The sequence below is a fragment of the Cryptomeria japonica genome, chromosome 3 (genome assembly GCF_030272615.1).
Source record: "Cryptomeria japonica chromosome 3, Sugi_1.0, whole genome shotgun sequence".
In the NCBI taxonomy this organism is placed as follows: Eukaryota; Viridiplantae; Streptophyta; class Pinopsida; order Cupressales; family Cupressaceae; genus Cryptomeria; species Cryptomeria japonica.
The window spans coordinates 607,968,202-607,988,262 of record NC_081407.1 but is presented as its reverse complement, the minus strand read 5'-3'; the positions used below and the strand labels follow the sequence as shown (position 1 = coordinate 607,988,262).

The 20,061-nt window shown below is 38.5% G+C and overlaps 1 protein-coding gene across 3 annotated transcripts in view; it reads right to left on the bottom strand.

Annotated features, from left to right (window-relative positions):
* Positions 1–6,625: 6,625 nt before the first annotated feature.
* The window catches only part of LOC131063878 (uncharacterized), a 49,659-nt gene continuing 36,223 nt past the window's right edge, over positions 6,626–20,061 (bottom strand). For all 3 annotated transcript variants that reach the window (XM_057997845.2, XM_057997838.2, XM_057997831.2), the window contains 2 exons: positions 7,093–7,178; positions 6,626–6,907 (listed from right to left, as the gene is read on the bottom strand). In XM_057997845.2, the coding sequence (XP_057853828.1) occupies positions 6,785–6,907; positions 7,093–7,178 (209 nt within the window). In that variant the 3' untranslated portion in view covers positions 6,626–6,784. The remainder of the gene's footprint in view (positions 6,908–7,092; positions 7,179–20,061) is intronic.

Sequence of the window (20,061 nt, the reverse complement as noted above, 5' to 3'; positions counted from 1 at the left end):
GATCAACATAGAGTTGAGTATTCATCTGACGTAATTGACATGGTATATTTAAGATTGCAGCCTGTTGACGTGTATTTTGTACACCATCATACACAGAATAAAATACCTAAGGGTATCTTATCCTCTCTTGAATAAAGTCGCTAACTGCTGAAGATTCGCATGAAGGATCAGTTAGGATGACTTCAAGGTTCCTTTTGGTAGGGTCTCTACATGTGGATAAGCTCGCCGTGGTATGATGTGATTTGCTGGAATCACAAGGGGACTTACATTGAATTTCCGATCTGCTTTGCTAGAACACAAGCTCTTACTAACTTAGATTAAAAAAAAGGAAAAAAGGATAAGGGCGAAGAGAAGATCTAATCCTAATACTAAGAATGTAGGAGCAATGATTGATTTTTGATGAAACTCTAACTAGGTCTTGTTTTGACATCAATGGAACATCTACACAAGGCTAGTGCGATCTTCTATGGGAAGCTTTATGATGTTCAAATCATCACCACAGGCATAGATACCATCCAAGTTGATGCATATCAATGAAGAGGCGACAAATTGAAATTGAGCTTAGGCTGAACGATTCCAGTTGACTACGCAAGGCAAGTCTGCAATCAACAAACTGCTAGTAGTATGGATATACGAATTTCACCATCAATCAAGCACATTTCCTGCATTCATCTAATTATCTACCATCTAAGATTGAAGACTCAACAAGAAACCATGCAAATTGCAAGAAAACGACATATTTCACCATTACTTCAATGAAAATGGAGTTTGTTTACAATCAATGGCAACAATTTCTTGCCTTGTCCTCCTATTCTACTCTAATTGCTATTCTATCAACTATATTCTAACTCTTCCAACTATTTACAATTCTCTCTAATCCTCTCTAAATCTTTTACAAATGAAATGTCTGGGCTTATATAGTGCCCACAATACAATTTGATGGCTTAGATCAATTCAAGATCAATGGCCAAGATTTTACAATGAAAACCCTAATTAGGGTTTGTTACAACCATTACATAACATTTAATGTTTGACCAATGATAAAATTGTATTGCTTGGACACATGTCCCTTTTAGAAAAATCGACCAATGGATAGCCGAGGTAGGTACATCGGAGTTTGTGCCACCTTCCATGAGTTAAGTACATTGAATCTGGACATGTTGAGATGGACTTCACTGATTGGAGAAATGATGACTAGGACGCCACCTCATTTGACACTTGGAACTTGGTAGATATTCAACTTGATGTTGTTGAGAAGCTTGCTTTAATTAATTCATCTGGAACTATTTTGCTTCTTCAACGAGCCCTTGTTCTAACTCCTTGCGTCCTTGATGTGCAGGAAGATGATGTACCTCGCCTTGGAACGCTGGATTGAAAGAGGTCGCCCCTGTCCTAGTTTGATCGTCCTGGCGAAGACCGTCCTGATGAAGACCGTCCTGGCGAAGACCGTCCCGGATCCGGCTTGATTTTCCTTGAAGAGATCTCCATTTGATGCCTACACAACATTTCAAAATTAGTAACATGATTTTGCAATACATAACATAAATTAGAGAGCAAATTTTAGGAAACTTAATGATAAGTCCTTTATTAATCATTTCCTAAAAACGATTGAGCTAAGGAAAAACAAAATTTCAAAATTCAAAATTAAGGAAATGACGATGAACAATTCAAAATCAAGACAATAAAACCAATATCGCCATACCTCAGGAGAGAGCTAACTCTAGAATGCAAATGAGAAAAATTTGCCTAGGCAAAATTGACGTATCGATAGTCTTCAACGTGATCTCCTCTTCAAAATAGCAATTTCGCCACCTTTAGTATATCCTTGACGTGATCTCCAATGCCTTGGACAAGTTCGCACTTCCTTGGATAGTACTAACGCCTTCCTTTGGATATAAATTCGCACCTCCTAGCTTGAAATGAAATTCGCACCACCTTGAACACAACTTCGCACTTCTCCCTTTGTCTTCCTTAAATCGCACTTGAGATGATAAAAATGATAATGTGAAAATAAAAATCTTTCACCTCCCTTATATAAGCGCCTCTCATCATCCACCCTAAGGCCGACTTTTGTGAAATAAAGCAATTTTTAAACGATTTTAATTAAATAATAAAGGCCGACCTCCCTATCTAAGCGCTCCTCTTGATTTTTATTAATTAATAAATAATTAATTAAATGCCTTTATCATTTAAATTGACAAATTCGATTTTTACAAGGCAAAATAATTAATTAACATTAAGCGCAATATTTAAATGCTATTTTTAATAAAATATCGATTTTGTTAGCATTTAAATAAATTTAAAAAATGTGTTTTAAGCGCCAAAATGAAAAAGTGAGAAGATACGTACCTCATCGCCCTGGTCCCTGACTGAGGGACAGGAGCGATCCATCAATTTGGTCATGATTCTTGCAATTTTTACGTCCGAGGTCTTCATCCTTACGTCCAAATCGCCATTTTAGCTGGGTCCTTTGAGTTAGATTGACTTGCATGTGTGAATGAGTGCCTTTGGATGTAATATCGCCTTGGTCCCTTCCTGAGGGACAGGAGCGATCCTAGTGTCCTGGCTCAAATTTGCAAACTTTTGATCTTTGTTCTTCATTCATTGTCTTCCAAAGGACGTCCTTGACCATGCCTATCTTTGCCTTGTCTTGGTTTTGACGGAACATGAGTGTTTTAGTAAAAATCGCTTTGGTCCTTGTCCAAAGGACAGGAGCGATATAGGCTCTTTGTGCAAATTGGTAGCATTTTAACGTTCAACACTTTGGTATATCACCTTCAAAAGACGCCTTAGACCTTTTACCATCTTGCAAAACCTTGGCTTGACGTAAATTTTGAGAGACTTGGCCAATATAATCAATATCGCTCTGGTCCCTTCCTGAGGGACAGGAGCGAACTTCAAGTTTTTGAGCTTGTCCTTGCGTTCTTCAACTTGCCATTACCTTCAATGCGTGAAATGACGTCCCTTGATTCCTCTTGGTGGCTTGATACTTGTTAAACTTTCAAAATCTTGGTCTTTATGGAAATTTCGCTCTGGTCCCTTCCTGAGGGACAGGAGCGAATTAGGATATTTTAGAGCAAATCCCTCAATGTGGCGATCCTTGTAACTTTGTGCTTGATGGAGATGCTTCGAAACGTCCTTGGTACCTTGTTCTTCGCCTTGGAGTTTCCTGATCTTGGAGGGACGGCAATATAATCATCATATCGCCCTGGTCCCTTGGAGAGGGACAGGAGCGAATTTGTACTTGTAGTCTCCATCACACTTCGCCAGCTTCCAAATTTATCTTCAACGGTTTCGTAATGTCCCCTTTCATTCGTCCATGCCTTGGAATTCATTGTAACTTGGCAAGAAATTCATCTTAGACAAAAATCGCTCTGGTCCCTCCCTGAGGGACAGGAGCGAACTTAAGCATTTTGGTCCCTTGTTGGCGTTTCATAATCTTCAATTTATCTTGAATGAGTTCATTTTACCTCTTTTCTTGCCTTTGAACGTAAAATTTGCTTGATCTTTGCCCAGATCGTACCTTATGAAGAATTTCGCTCTGGTCCTTCAGTGAGGGACAGGAGCGAATTTGACCCTCTAGGCAAAAACTTCATCATTTCATCGTTTTTGATCAAGTCTGGATGCTCTATCATGCTCATTTCGTCCTTCACCATGCCTTTGATGTCTCGATTCGTCCAAACAAGGTCAGGAATGGCTCAACTAAGCATTTTCGCTCTGGTCCCTTGGTGAGGGACACGAGCGATTCGCCTTGGTCCCTTGGAGAGGGACAGGAGCGCTTTTCGCTCTGGACCCTTGGAGAAGGACACGAGCGAAATTTGACTTTTTGCACTCTCAATCAGGTCAATTTTAATGGAATATAACATTTAAGTATAAGTCTTATACTTTAAGTTATATTCCATATATACTTTCAGGATGTTTGAGAGTGGTTTCAGACCTCCAGGAGTTATATTGCAAAATCTAGTTTTCGGAGGTTTTTTCAGTTTCCAGACTTAGTCAAATTCAGGATCAGGACATTCCAGACTTAGCCAAATTTCAGGATCAGGACCTTACTCAAGCCGGACTTGTTATCCTGTTGATCTCCCCGACAGCGCTTCAAGTTATATTCATTTGATAAAATGCACCTCTTTGGACCTTTTCACATCGTCAAGACGTTAAAATCTTGCAAGGACAAAGCAAAATTGGATTTGTAGCTCCGGTCCTTCACTGAGGGACAGGAGCGATTTTTCCCCTGGAGGCATTTCTGTGTTCATGAAAATCTTCAATTTATATTCAATGGAAAGATCTCGCCTTTCTCCATCACTTCCAATTCGTAATTCATCTTGACCCTGCAGGAATAGTAAGATATTTGAAAACGAGCTCCCATCCTTCACTGAGGGACAGGAGCGATTTTGCTCCTACAGGCCAAAATAACATGATTTTTCACATTTTAACACTTCACAAGGCGAAAACAAATCATTTCCAATGTCTAGGATCAAAAATCAAAAATGTCAAAATTTGGTCAAAAATATTCAATTGGACAAAAATTCACATTTCATCTTCAACACTTAGACAAATTTAAGCTCTGCATCAACATTCCAATTGAAAATTAGACCATTCTGGCGAATTCATTGCATTCAAAATTTGCATTCTAGAAAAGGAAATTCAAAAAACTCCCAAAACCGACTGGATTTTGGTCCGAAAAGACGATAATTAAAACCCTAAGGCTTGACCCTAAATCCAGACAACTAACAAACTAACAAAACCCTAAAAAAAAAGCAAAGCGAAAACGAACAAAATGAGCAAAAAACATGGGTCCCCATTTGCAATGGGGCGATGTGTGAAAACGTCACAACACAGCCCTACAATCAGTCTACTCTTAAAAAGAGTGGTGCTGAGAGGCTCAAGTCAAAATTCTATGGTCCATTCAAGGTCAAACAGAAGTGTCTTACAAATTGGAGCTACCAGATGTTACTTAGGTGCATAATGTGTTTTGTGTTTCATGTTTCACGCATTAAGAAAGCACTAGGTCACAATGTAGTTGCTTCTATTTAGTTACCTCCCTTGGATGAAGAGGGGAAAGTCATTTTGATTCCAAAGGCAGTGGTCAAAGAGCACAAGTTGAGAAACAAAAGCATAGAATAATACCTGGTGAAATAGAGAAATCTTCCAACTGAGGACATGGGACGGGGTGCAAATTCTCAAGCATCATAATTTGCAATTGCTTGGGGACAAACAATCTTGCAGAGGGAGGATTGTGATGCCCCCTACTCACATGTAAGCAACTTTGTGGCCATTATTTTATTTCTCATATTTTCCCCTAAGCTATTTGGCATCAAAAAAAAAGGTGAAATAAATTAAATAATTAAGTTGTCAACAATAATATTTCTTATAGTTTTAAATGAAAAGTAGTTTAATTATTAAAAAAATGTAAAAGTGATTTTAAGTTGTGCAAAAAAGAGTTGAGCTCAAGGGGGGCAAAGACATTATTTTGCACATTTTAAAAAGATTTCAAAATGCTAAAGTGAATATGGAGCCAAAAAGGAAAATTAATATTTTATTCACCAAGGAAAGTTATAAAAGTTGTGTAGAGAAAGGGTTACCATTTTCCATATCTGCTTTTGCTCTGAGGAGATAAGAGAGTTTTTTAATTTCTTGAAGATGAAAAATCTCTAGAAATACTAATTTTGAGGATGAAACCCCTTCTAGCTGGATTTGGTGATTTCATCCTGAAACCACAACTATGTCTGCAAGTGAAGATTTTCCAGATTATTGCTTAAGGTGAATGTTTTTTGTGTTTTGACATGTTAAAACATTGGGGCATTGTTGTTTGCATTTTCAGTAGGGTTCTGAGCATTATGAAGTGAAGAGGAGGTACTGTGCAGGCCATAATAGTACTATCAAAGTTGGTTGTACCACCTTTTACAAGTAATACATCTGAAACTACAAACTTTGATTGATTTGGTGGGCTCAAATCTGATGTGTTTCCCTCAGTCTTTCATGCCATTAACATCATTGAACGTTCCGAAATCATTTAGGCATTGAACTTTCCTGTATCTATGGTGTGATGGGTGTATATGGGTGTTACCGTAGTTGGGTGTTCTACATCTTAAACTATCTTTGGGTATGCTCTTCAGTGGGTTTCAGTTTATGGGTGGTTGTATCAGCATTTTAGGATTTTTGTTGAGTGTTTCTGGTTATAGCAAACCTTATCAGACCAATTTATCAGCTTGCAGAGTGATATCAGTCCATTATCAGCCTCATACTAATTTGAAGTCTACTGGTAGGGTGTGAGCATGAGTCACAACGTCAAATTCAAAAATAGCATCTGTACAGAACAATCAGCATTGAACTCTAAACTTATGTGCCCTAAACCTCTCCATTGATTTTAGAGCTTAATCTTGGATATGTTTCAGTAGCATTTATGAGTGGACCAGAATTTGTGAGTAGACTTCAAATTTGAACCTCAATGACTTCAATTTATATATAAGCTGGTATGATAGCGAGTTTCCAAAGTAAGTCCTATTTTAGCTGGCTTACAAGTCCCTATCGGCATGCCCATAGCACTTTCAAGTGTGATTGCTTGTGAATATTCCATTAGTCATTCCAAAAACATGCCAAATCAAATTCATGATAGAAATCAATCTCCAAATAAGCCATAGGAAAATCTTTCTTTTGTGCCAGAAAAGCCAATGTCCAAAAGACAAATTGAAATTGTTATTACCTTATGCAAAGATACAAATAGACCAGATTTTTACAAACGATACCTTTAATTACAATTCCCTTATGTTGAAACCTGACAATCTTACATATTTTTTGGTCGTGCACCAGAAGCTGATGACACCTCATACTTACTACTTCTGACAACAAAAAGAACGGTTTCAAGCAACATACCAGACACCAATCCCAAAATACCTCCTGCAGCATTCTGTACGATTCCAGGTAAACAATAATCAGCATTCATTTAGATTTCAGAACTTTTATTCAAAATATATTTTCCTTGGTAATATTTATTGTGTCTTGTTCTCATTTCAACCAGCAAGATAGGCACAAGGGACAATTAAAATTAAGCAAGTTAAAACAAAAATACATCAGGGAAATCAAATTGTTTACCATGACTGAGTTGTTTCCAAATAAAGCTCGGAATGCCATATATCCAACCAAATAGCCGGTGAACATTATTGCAATAACATGTAAACCTGCAACCTACCAATAGGTTAACACTAAATAACCACCATGTTTAATATCAGAAGGATCATTCAGACCTTAAAGAAAAACAAAACATCAGATAGATTGAGTGCTCATGTACGATGATTTAATAAGAAGTGATCCTGAGATGAGTACAAAACAAAAGCCAAACTTATTTACATGGATAACAATGCTCAGTTTCCAAAATACATACACATAAATGGCAAATTTGGAAACCTAAGGAAACACAGCTCACAATAACACAACTAATGAATATATATTTTTCCAATGTAATATCTCAATTTACTGCATGCAAAAAGCACATTAAAATTTGTACTAAATCTTGGCTTCATATCCTAATTTTTAAATGGGAGCCCAAGTGCAAGACCAACGAAGTAAGGGACATACTTACAATGCTCCCTATGACTTAGGTTCCTCATTGGTAGGAGTTTATTTAAGTCTATGGGACTGCACTGTGAAGTTGAAATATCCCAAATAGGATATGCACTATAATTCTGAAAATAATTTCCTGAATTCTGCCCTAATTCTCTGCATTTTATTTTTCTGCTCCAAACCATAGAATTCTGATTTATATTTCAGGTTACAACAAATGTGAACAGAAAACACATATGCCAATAATGATCCCTTATGATAATATCTTCAATCAAGAACTCATCCAACCATACATGACATAAAAAATGCAAATATATATGGAACAAATCTGATTTTAGGATTATTTAGTCTACTGCTCCAAATCAGAAATTCTGCATGCAATTACATCCAAATACATAGGCCAAACATGCCCAAATACAACTCAAAAAACTGCAATTACACATCAGACCTATCAATAGGTTTGTGCATACCAGACTGACACAGAATGATGCTCAAAACCCTTCCGCTAATATTTCAACCTGCAAAGATATAACTCTGAAACTCCACAAATCTCTCCAAATTGAATAATGAAGCACAACTGTGAATTCTGAGATGAATTCACCAAGTGGGCTGATCTAGGTTTATGTCCAAATAGCCAAATCCTCTAGGGTTTCGGTCCTAAGGTTTACTGAACCTGCAAGCTAAAGCTCTCAAGCTCTCAAGGAAAAGTTTCTTTGAAAATAGCAACTCCAGAATGAATACTTAGTGCACTTTTTCCTCCTTTTATAATACTTTATTTTATTTCTCTTTTAATTTACTTTTCCCTTCAAAAGTGACTTTACTTTATAATTTGTCCTTGACATTATTATAAAGTCTCTTTATAAAATAAAGTATGTCCAGCTGCTAATTAATTAAATTTAAATAATCCCACAGGACTTAAGGCTATTTAACATTTAATTAATTATCACTCGAAGAAAAGGGGATATTATAATCCTCCCACCCAAAAATTGTTCAAATCTGCATTAAGCTCAAATGTTCCAACCAATACCTGGATCCCAAATTAATCTAGGACCTTTGCATGGTCTCACATGATGTATACAATGCTGCAAAATAGATGTGAAGAGATTCTTGAAGACTAACTCTCAAAAGAACAATGATCCTCTCAATGTAATCAGGAAATTTACCAAAGTTCTGCCTTGATCCACCATGTTTATGTTGCTCTACTCTGATATAAACTGAAAAATCCTTGTAGAGACTCTCTCTAGACACCACGGAAGCATGTGAATCATGGAAAACATTGCGTGACAAACCGCTGTCCAAAAGAAACCAGCTGTTCAATTCACCCTTATACCAAGATTGGGGTGAATGAACATCATCATATAAGCTGCAAATGAAGCGATAAATGTCCCTCATCAAATCTCCATCAGAGAATATCACTCTAGGACTGATGGGTCTCATGAAAATCTGAAAGGTATCCATCATGTTTGCAAAATTAGACATGTATATCCTCTCGATATTGCTGGTGCAAAAGGCAACAACACTGCTGGAACGAAAAATCGGACCTAGAATCATCTTGGGAGTGCTTCCACTATCACCAACAAATAAGGATCCATTACCATTCACCCCCCTCAAGAAGAAGTCACATGTTCTCCTAGCTGCCTTAGCCATCATAAAACTGATCCATACCTGCACCTCCTTAGCTGTTATGTTTTTTGCGTCCAACCAACTCCATGGTGAAGTATCCATCACAAACCAAACATTATCAAATTGTAGGATCTTCTTGTTAGGCAATCTCTTATTCTCTATAATCAGCTCTCTAAGACAATATGCCTCAAATGATCTCAACAAGTATTTTTCCAATGTAATCATGTGTACAAAACAAAGAATATCAAACTTACTAAGGGCTGTCATACCTAGCAAGTAGCTTAGATCTATGAGCTCCTTCTTATGCACCTCATTGTTGATTGACCAAAAGTTGTAGCACCTATCTCATGACTGAAATTTGCATCTTCATGTGAAAGTTGCCCCACGGGTGTGGCTGCCTTAGAGAATTGCTTTCCTGATTTGCATTCAAAGTCATGCTTCTCAAAATCAGATACCTCCTTGACCTCTTCTTCACAAAATTCCTCTTTTGAAGCTTTATGTCCCACCCAAGAGTCATGATGGTGTGATGTTGAAACATAGGTGGATTCCTTGAGTTCTTCATGATGGGTTAGGTCTTTCCAGTCTGAAATGATGTTCTTTTCCACACACTCTTCCTCATATTATTCCTCAACCATAGATTGATCATTCAAATCATGTTGTGCTAAATTCTTTGATCCACAAAACCTTCATATGTATGAACAATGTCTCTTTCAACATTGCTTATATCTATGACTGTGAATTCTGAGATATCAAATGTATGCTCTAATACCACTGAAATATCCTATTGGCTGAATTTTGATGAAATTTACGAATTTGTTTAAATATATGCTTGATGTTTATTTCATATCTTGATTATTCTTGTGCATGCAACGATAAGATCGTGCAATAAATGAAAATAACAAAATTTTCACAATGGAACTGTAAACCCTTGTATATTACTATTGGAATGGTGAATTTTGGCACTTATTACAATAGCATTTGATGCTGCAATTACTCAGAAATTTACAAACAATACATGCAACACATACCCAGTTCTGCAATCATTTCCAAACATGCCCTACAAGGTATTGCCCAAGCTAGAAATATCAAATAAATTCATGTAACCTTCAACCTGCAACAGGGCTCCATTATTGTGTCCAAACCCTAGCTGGAACTTCCACAAATCTGCTCAAAATTCTGCAAATAAGCTCAATGATGAACTCTGAATGAATCCACCTCACAAGTAGAGTTGGGTTTCCATCCAACCTACAAATATCCAAGGGGTTTCGTCCTCAGAAATGGTTGTCACTGTCACACCAGCAACTAAGGAGAGTATCAAGTATTAAACAATCACATAATAGCCCCTTCGGGGAAGGACGAGGCTCCTTTATAAAGACTTCCCAAACCGTTGGTGAGCTTCCACTCTCAATGTGGGATTAAAAGTCACTTTACTTTTATAATTTTATTTTATAACATAAAGTAACTTTTCTCACCAAATAATAATATAAGATCTCATAAAAAATATTCTACCTTTTATTTCTCCACTAATAGAAATTAATGACATGACCAGCATATCATCCCTTATATCTCCTAATTAAGCCTATCAGGGTGACGTGAAATAGGCTAATCAACTCTCGTGTGGTCATTGAGGAAAAGGGGACATTACAGTCCTCCCTTCCCGGAGATTGCTTTCCCTCAAGCAATCTGCACCTGCATGCTGAAACCAAATGCATGGATCCCATATCAACCTCAGGAACACTGCTCCACCAATCCGCTGTGCTACTCTGATATAAATTTCAGCATGCCTTGAGTTGTGGAGCAGCTCATCAAACTCCCACTGAAGCAAAGTATCAAACATCCTAATGCCAATCCCCCAATTCCTCATGCAATCATACCCATCTGAAATCACATGACTTATCTGCAACTCACACTTTCCAAGATGTCTCTTATCTTGAAGAAGGTCGATCATGCATGCCTCCTGATGCAAACAAACATTCCTTTTTCCATGGATCCTTTTGCACAAAGTGTGAGTACCATCATCCTCATGTGAAGTGGCAGCAATCTCATGGTGATGCAAGGGAAAGAGATTGTGATTGCCAAGCAACAAATTAAAATGGAAGTCATGTGCAACCTTAGTGTTTCCAGACACTCCTTCCTTCATGGTGAAAGATTCCTTATCGAATGCTGCTTCAAGAAATGGCTCTAGCTGAAAATGACAAACTTCAAACTTGCCTTGAACCCCTGTCATGATGATAGGTGTGTCACTGCACTTCCACTAGAAACCATCTACTTCACGGATGCCAACTGCCCTAACTGAAATGCTGCTGTCAAAAATAAAAATATTTGAGTTTAGGATGGTTTCAAAATCAGTCAAGCAACCGCAATATTTGTTTGACTGACTTGCCTGAATAGAGAATGATCTAATTTTGATTTCCAAGAAAGTGAACGTAGCTGATCTGCAATATTTGTTTGACTTAGTCCTGGTTCAGGTTGCTCAAGCGGCAGATCAAATGGAAATTCATGCGGCAACACCATGCTGCATCATATCTGTTAGGGTTTCAAGCAGATCTGAAGCAAATATGAACTAACAATTATATGCAGATTTGAATAGAAAAGATAAAGAAATAAAATAGGACACAGATAACACAGAGATTTAACGCGGTTCACCCAGAATGGGTTACGTCCACCATACACAGCCGTCCAATCTTTCTTATTATCCAACAAAAACAGTACATCAACCTTACAATGCCTTAAGCATCCCAGCCGCTTATAACATGCGTTTTTAGGGCAACAAACAAAGTCGGCCTTTTTTAGGGTTTTATTACAATGTCGGTTTTCATCAACAAAAAACGGCAAAGGATACGTGCTGAGTGTACAGTACTTTGCTGATCAGTCGCCACATTTCAACAATATCTACTATCCAAAATTGTGAACAATCACTCGTTTCTATTATCAAGCCCTTCTTCTAGCGCCAATTTATGTTGGTGTCTGTTTTATCATCTACCAAACATTTAGAATAAAGTACACAAGGAATATTTGTTTGACTTAGTCCTGGTTCAGGTTGCTCAAGCGGCAGATCAAATGGAAATTCATGCGGCAACACCATGCTACATCATATCTACTATCCAAAATTGTGAACAATCACTCGTTTCTATTATCAAGCCCTCTTTCTAGCGCCAATTTATGTTGGTGTCTGTTTTATCATCTACCAAACATTTAGAATAAAGTACACAAGGATAATTTATCCTCTCTTGAAAAATCACTGCGTATGCTAAGATTGCTAGAAAATCATATGGCGATTCCAATGTTTCTTTAGTCAGGTCTTGACGTGTGGATAAGTTCAATGGGCATTGTGATTTGCTGGTAATACACAAAGGGACTTACGCTTGAATGAATTGTCAACAACTTTGGGACTTAGATGGATTTGTCAATTAAAGTTCTCTCTCTTTCTTTCTTTTTGGGACTTTCAAGGTTTAAGACTTTCAAAAAAAAGAAAGGACAAAAGAAATAAGTGTTAAGAAATCTACTCTAATACTATGAAATCCAAAGGCAATATTGATTTGGTGAACTCAATAAACCACTCGTCGTTCCGCCTCACTTAAGACAACTTACACAAAGTGGATGCAATCTTCAAGGGATGTGCTTATGATCGGAAGTTTAAGCATACACAAAATGGAATGCTTAGACTAACTTTGCACAGTGAATGAAAATCATCCATTCACCAAAACTATGAGCAGAGATACACCATAAACCAATACTTATCAGATCTTTCATTCATCTAACAATGTAAAATAAATTCTAACTAATATGTTGATGAGATTGAAAACCTTGCTTAATCACTCAAACAATAGGGATTACAAAGCCTTAAGAGAAAGCACACATGTAATATATTATCTGTAAAATGACCCTCATGCAACAATATTTCAAAAATCTCACACTCTCAAAATGAGAGGAGGCAACCTTATATAGTAGTCTAGAAATTATGAACGGTCAAGATCGAACAATGATCAAGGGCTCAGATTAAAAGTTCAAAACCCTAATTAGGGTTTCCCCAAACTCTAACAGTTAAAATGAATAGGAAGGAGACAAGTGTCGTAGCTTCTATTCTCACTGAGGTCAGTGTCAAGTTTCCTTTTCTGTACATTCAATGTATCTGAACACAAGAAGTCGCACCTCCTCCATGGTGACACTTGGCAAGTTGCTAATTTGGAAGTCGACCATGTCCACATCATTAGTACAAGTGGCGAGTATGCATTCCCAGACAACTGCCTGTGCAAGGAAATTCTCATCAATGAGGTGAAAACTCGAAATTCTAGAGAAATCTCCTTTGAGAATCGTTCCTAAAACCTTAAAAAAGTTTGATTGGAATTTGGCTATCAGATTTTTGGCCCGCAGATGTTTTTCTCGCACCACCTCTCGCTGCCACATTAAATACCTTATCTTGAATATCCTTAGCAATTTTCTCGACTTCCAAACACTTGGCTTCAGATTTCTTCAAGGTTTCAACCCTGGATATCAAAGTAAAATACCAAGTGCTAAGGTCATATCTATTTCCTACTTGAATGACTCCTCCATCTACTAACTCCTGCTGAGAAAGCCCTCAGATGATCTTCAACTGTGGGAGAACCATATTCTGAATTTCTTCAACTTCTTCCCAATTCTCAGACAAATCCTGAATTCTGACCATATCTATTTCCTACTTGAATGACTCCTCCATCCACTAACTCTTGCTGAGAAAGCCCTCAAATGATCTTCAACTGTGGGAGAACCATATTCTGAATTTCTTCAACTTCTTCCCAATTCTCAGACAAATCCTGAATTCTGACCAAAAAAGAAGAGGTAGACTCATATGCTGATACCAGATTTTCAACAAGTGTATTTGCACGCTCTAAGGCCTCAGAAGTTCATTCCTTGGCTTCTCTAAAGGTAGCCTTCATATCATCATAGTCGCTCATGAATTCTTGTGGAAGAGGCACAGGAGGAGCAACTGGTATTTCCTGATTGAGTGGCTTTGTCGAGTGTATCGCATACTTCTTCCAATCTTTTCCTTTTCTCTACTTCTTTGTTCAACCTTTCCTTCAATGTATTGCAATTATCATCAAACTCCTGGAGTTTGGTACTCTTTCCAAGGTTCACAATGGTGATCTCATAATCTTCTGGAGCAATATTATCCTAAGTTTTACCTTCTTTGGGTACAACTATCTGTATTGATCTAAATCCTGCACTATCTCTTTGAATTAAAGAGAACTTCTTAGCTGGTTCGGGCATTCTTATCTCAATTGATTTATTCACCATAGCCAGGAATGTTGTTGTGTTCTCTTCTGAATGAGCTTCCTCAGGAGCCTTAGCCTTTATTCTTTGTCTCAACCAATCTGGAATGGTTGATTTCTCCATGCCACTCTCATCAAATTTATCTTGAGTTTCCTTGGGCGCAGTGACAATGCCATCAAGGAATTCTCTCGAAGGCTCGAGTTCTTCAACTTCTGCAGTCCTAGTAGAATTTGGCTCTTGAGCTGGTTCTTCCATTATCTCTTCAACTAAAGGAGAAGGAACTCTTACCTCATTATCCCCCATATCAATATTCATCTCATGTTCATTAGCTGACTAGAGCAAGGGATGCAGCACTTGAGGTCGAATGACCTTCATCTAATTTATACCTTCTACTTGCATCTCCAACTATTTTCTTTCCTTTACCCCTCTTAAAATTTCCAGTGGGTTCTTTCCTTTTCCTGGACCCAACACTTGACGAAACACCATGGTTTGAAGACATTAATTCATTGGTTCCCATGAGATCATAAGTGAGATCGACACCTTTTGATCTAAGACCCTTTGTCTTCTCCGTTGCCCACCATTTTGAATGCTCAATCACTAGTCTCATGAGGTTGCTCAAATCAGACCTCTCAGAATCTGACCAATCAACTAAGGCAAGGGGATCATTTCTCAATTTATCAAAGTGAGGCTGCTCAAACTCAGGATCATCCTCAAGTTGATCTGCTACATGAAATACTTCTGATACTCTAATCAAATTCAGGGCAAGTCTGGACCACAATATCCTCTGATTTCAAAGCTATCAGTTGCATTAGCCCAATAGTCTTCAAGATCAGGTCTATGCTCAAACATCTCTCCATCAACCTTTTTCATCTGGTGAAAAGGGTCAAAATGCCTTCTGGCCTTATACTAAAAGAATGCGTACCAAGAAAGCTCCTTTTCAACACTAGTGGTAGCTTGTGCTGATGAACATGTCTCCAATCCATTTCCAACATGAAGGGGAAAAGACGGTTCGGTCTTTTGCTTCCCTCTCTGAACAATCAAAAAGTTTTCAAGCTGCCTGATAACTTCAAGCAACACTACTCTGTTGGTGGGATACTGTTGTGACCATTTCACACATCGCCCCATTAAAATGGGGACCCCCTTTTTTTTGCTCGGTTTTGCCTGTTCTTCTCTCTGCTTTTTCGGGTTTTGGGTAAGTGAGTGAGTCGTCTGGACTAGGGCTAAGCCTTAGGGTTTCCTATTGATATTTTCAAGCCGAAGTCCAGTCAAATTTTGAGGATTATTGAGCTTCCTCCCGTAGGTTGCAATTTTGAAATAGGATGAGTCTATCAGGATGTCAGGTATGTCTGTCTAGGTCCAGTCGGAATTTTGAAAGCAAGTTCAAATTTTACCTAGTGTTAATGATGGAAATTGTGCAATTTTGTCCAGGTGAGTTTTGACCAAATTTTGGAAGGTTTGATAATTGACCCCTGGCCTTGGAGATGACCTAATTATGCCTTGTGAAGTGACTGAAAGCCTAAATTCTTGGTATTTTGGCCTATAGAGGCAAAATCGCTCCTGTCCCTCTCCCAGGGACCAGGGCGAAATTGGTATTTTATGCATCTTGGTTATTGACTTGTTTCATTTGTCTTGTGCAGGGCGCCAGGAGATACAATCGAGCATGGATTGAAGGTTTTGAAGATTTTTTGAGACTCAAAATGGCAAGTTTTTTAAAGGTTTAAGGTCAAATCGCTCCTGTCCCTCTCCCAGGGACCAGGGCGAAATGGCTTACTTAGGGCATTTTGGGCCTCATTTTGATCGAACTAAAGCATCAGGGACGCAACAAGGGATGAAATCAACATAATGGAGTTTCTAGACTTAGTCGTTTGCAATAAAAGTTGAACATTTGACCTTAAGGACAAAACTCGCTCCTATCCCTCACTGAAGGACCGGAGCTTGTTTCTCAAAGTTGCACTGTCCTTGCAGGGCCAAGACAATTTGTTGATTCGAGGAGATCAAGGAGGGCATGTTTTGTCCATTGAATATAATTTGAAGTAATTTGCAAACAAGGAAATATGCTAAGATGACAAGTTCGCTCCTGTCCCTCACTGAAGGACCGGAGCTTGAACTCCAAGTTTGCCTTATTCTTGCAAGATTAAATGATTTCGCGATTTGGAAGAGATCAAGTAAAGTACGTTTTGCTCATTGAATATAACTTGAATGGACCGCGAAGGAGAAAATCTACCCAAGACACAAGTTCGCTCCTGTCCCTCTCCCAGGGACCAGGGCGATTTTCAAATGAAGCTCTTGTCCCTCTCCAAGGGACCAGAGCGATTTTCTCAAAGGACAAGTTTTGGACCAAGGAAAGGCGAATTTCAAGCTTGAGATGAAGGAAAGGCAACCCAACCAATCCGTCAAAGATGATTTTGAAAGTTGGCGAAACACAAATAAGCTTATAAATGCAAGTTCGCTCCTGTCCCTCTCCAAGGGACCAGGGCGAAATCTTGGTTATCTAGCATTCCCTTCCGAATTTGGTTGAGTCCAGGCCAAGGCACATGATGGTAAAGATGTTTGGAATGCCTCAAAGAAGAACGAAGTTGTAAATAACCCGAGAACTTGATGGAATTGCCAAAATCGCTCCTGTCCCTCTCCTAGGGACCAGAGCGAAATTTTCAAGTGTGCCTAATTTTAGAGTATTACTATCGTTTGCAAGACTCAAGAAGGAATAAGAAACAACGTTTTTCGCTTTGAAGGCAATTGGAAGTCGATATGATCAAGGGTTCGCACAAAGAACAAAGTGGCGCTCCTGTCCTTTAGTCAAGGACCAAGGCGATTTCAATAAAGTCAACCGTTCCCTTCAAAAACTACGTCAAGGCAAGGTCATGCAGGATCCCAAATGTCTTTAACAAGATGATGAACAAGGAGTTAACGTCAAAAATCAACAATTTTGTGCCATAAATACAAAATCGCTCCTGTCCTTCAGTCAAGGACCAAAGCGACTTCTATGAAATCAAACATCTCCCTCCAGAATCACGCCAAGGCAAGAATTGTGCAAAGTGAGGAACGCCTTTCGATGATGATAAACAAGGAATTGACCCCAAGGCTCAGCAAATTTTGGCTAAAATGTAAAGTTCGCTCCTGTCCCTCACCAAGGGACCAGGGCGAAAATCTCCAGAATATCAAGTTTGCTTTGCAAAAGACAAGATTGGCATGCGTAGAACAAACAAGGATGATCATTGCTTACCTCGCAAGTTGATTTGACGATTTAAAAAACAAGGACCAAGGAGTTAAAGCAAAAATCGCTCCTGTCCCTCACCAAGGGACCAGGGCGAAAATGGTTCTAAGAGGCATTCATTCAAAAATTGAATAGATCAAACTCCAAGCTACGAATGAAGACCCCATTTTGGACGTAAAGGAAGTGACTTTGAACGTGAAAATCAATCCAAAATGCATGAGCGCTCCTGTCCCTCTCCCAGGGACCAGAGCGATATTGATTAATGACCCAAATTCCTCCCATGTTTAGGCGCCAATAATTTTTGAATTACATTAAGTGCTAATTTCGATAAACTTTGAAATATTTAATTAAATTGGCATTTAAAAATAGCGCATAAGGCATTTAATAATTGATTTAGCCTTCTAAAAAATCGAAATTATTAATTACAAAGGCATTTAAATTAATTAATTATTAAATTAAATAAAAAGGGAGAGCGCTTGGGGTTATATTTTTATATTTTTACAAAAGTCGGCCTCCTTTTTATTTAAATTTTGTTTATTATTTGCTTTATTTCCAAAAGTCGGCCTATGTGAGAATAAGGAGATGAGCGCCTATATAAGAAGGGTACTTCGAAGCATTCTAAAACATCATTCAATCATTGTTGCATGCGATTTTGAAGGAGCGAATTTTGATCCAAGGAGAGGAGCGAAATTTCCATCCAAGGAGGAGTGCAAACTTTGTTTGTGGTTAGAGGTGGAGCGAATTTTCCTTTAAGGCGTTGAAGACCCCAAGGGTGGTGAAGTTGATAAAGAAGGCGCATTTGCTAGGAGAAGCTCACGTTGAAGACTCCAATCTTCATTTTGCCTAGGCGAATTTCCTAATTTTGCATCTTTTTTAGAGTTAGTTCTCAAGAAAGGTATGGCAAGATCTCCCTTGTCCAAATTTTGAATTTTGAATCATCCTAGCCTCAATCTTGAATTTTGAATTTTGAATCTTGAATTCCAAAATTGCATCGTTATATTTAGGAAATGATAATTCAAGGATTTATCATGAAGTTTCCTAAATTTTAATTTTAATCTATATTTCTATATTGCAAAATCTATTACTCATTATGAAATGTTGTGTAGGTATCACGATGGCGACCCCGAAGGCACGAGTATCTACCAGTCGTCCAGCCCTCATGAAGGAAGATCAAAAGAACGAAGAATTGGAGACCAAGATCGTGTCGAAGTGGAGCAACATTGGAGATACCAACTTAGGAAACTTCAGTACGAAGAAGTTTCGAGAGGTCCCTTACATTGGCAAGCCATCACCTGTCGCAAGGAGAATAATTGAAAGTGGCATTATCAAGGCGGTTGGCTTCCCTCCAGCAATCCAGTGCCATGAGTTGATGATTGAGTGTGCTCGCCATTATGATCCACAGTCCAGATCGATCGTGTCCAAGGAAGGAAACACTTTGGCTTATCTTTCAGAGGAGGCTATCAGTGAAGCTCTTCACCTGCCAAAACATAAAGATATGATTTACAAAAGTTTGGAAGGAGCCAGGTCCATGTACGAAGATGATCCAGACACTTGCTTAAGCATCATCAACAAGAATTGGTTACTCAAGAGCCGTCCTCGCCTGAGCAAGATTCCGAACACACCACATAGGATCGACTTCCAGGAGGAGTACAGAGATTTGATAACATTACTCAACCGAGTTACAGGGGCTCCTCAAGCCTTCTATTTTGAGAAGTGGATGTTCTACTTCATCCAAGTGATAGTTCAAGGAAAAGGAACAATTCACTGGGCTAGAATGATTAGCCATTGCTTGGACGTGCAGTTAAGAAGACTAAAGGCTACCAAGTCCTTCCACATGAGTTCATACATCATATATGCCTTGATAAGGAGTTTTGAATATGCGGGACTACCTCACAGAGGAGTGATCGGAAGAGGGCACGGGGAAGTCAGAGTTTGTGATTCCTATGTTCATTTGCATCATCCTCCAAGAAGTGACTACAAGTTGGTCAATGATACCTTCACGATGAACATCACCAGGACATTGCAAGGCGGGATTCACAATCGGCTATCTCAAGATGCACAAGAGCTTGTAAAGAGGTACGGTGCTTGGTTCATCCAATTTCAGAAGTTTACATATATTAGAGTTCATGGATGTCCTTCACCTCCCTATATGTTGCCAAGATATCCGACAGACAGAATAGTGTTAATTGAGGTAACTAGACAGTTGGCAGCTTATGCGAAGGCATTCAGACACAGGCATGGAAATGGAGTTCCTGTGCCTATCATACTAGGAAATTCAGTTGAGGTATGTCCTAATGCTCTAGCCATGGATGATGCAGAAAAGGAGTTAGCTTTATATTCATTTTCATTCTTTGCCTTGAGAGAGAGTTTTGATCCTTATGGGTATATAGAGGAGACAGTCAGAAGGAAATACA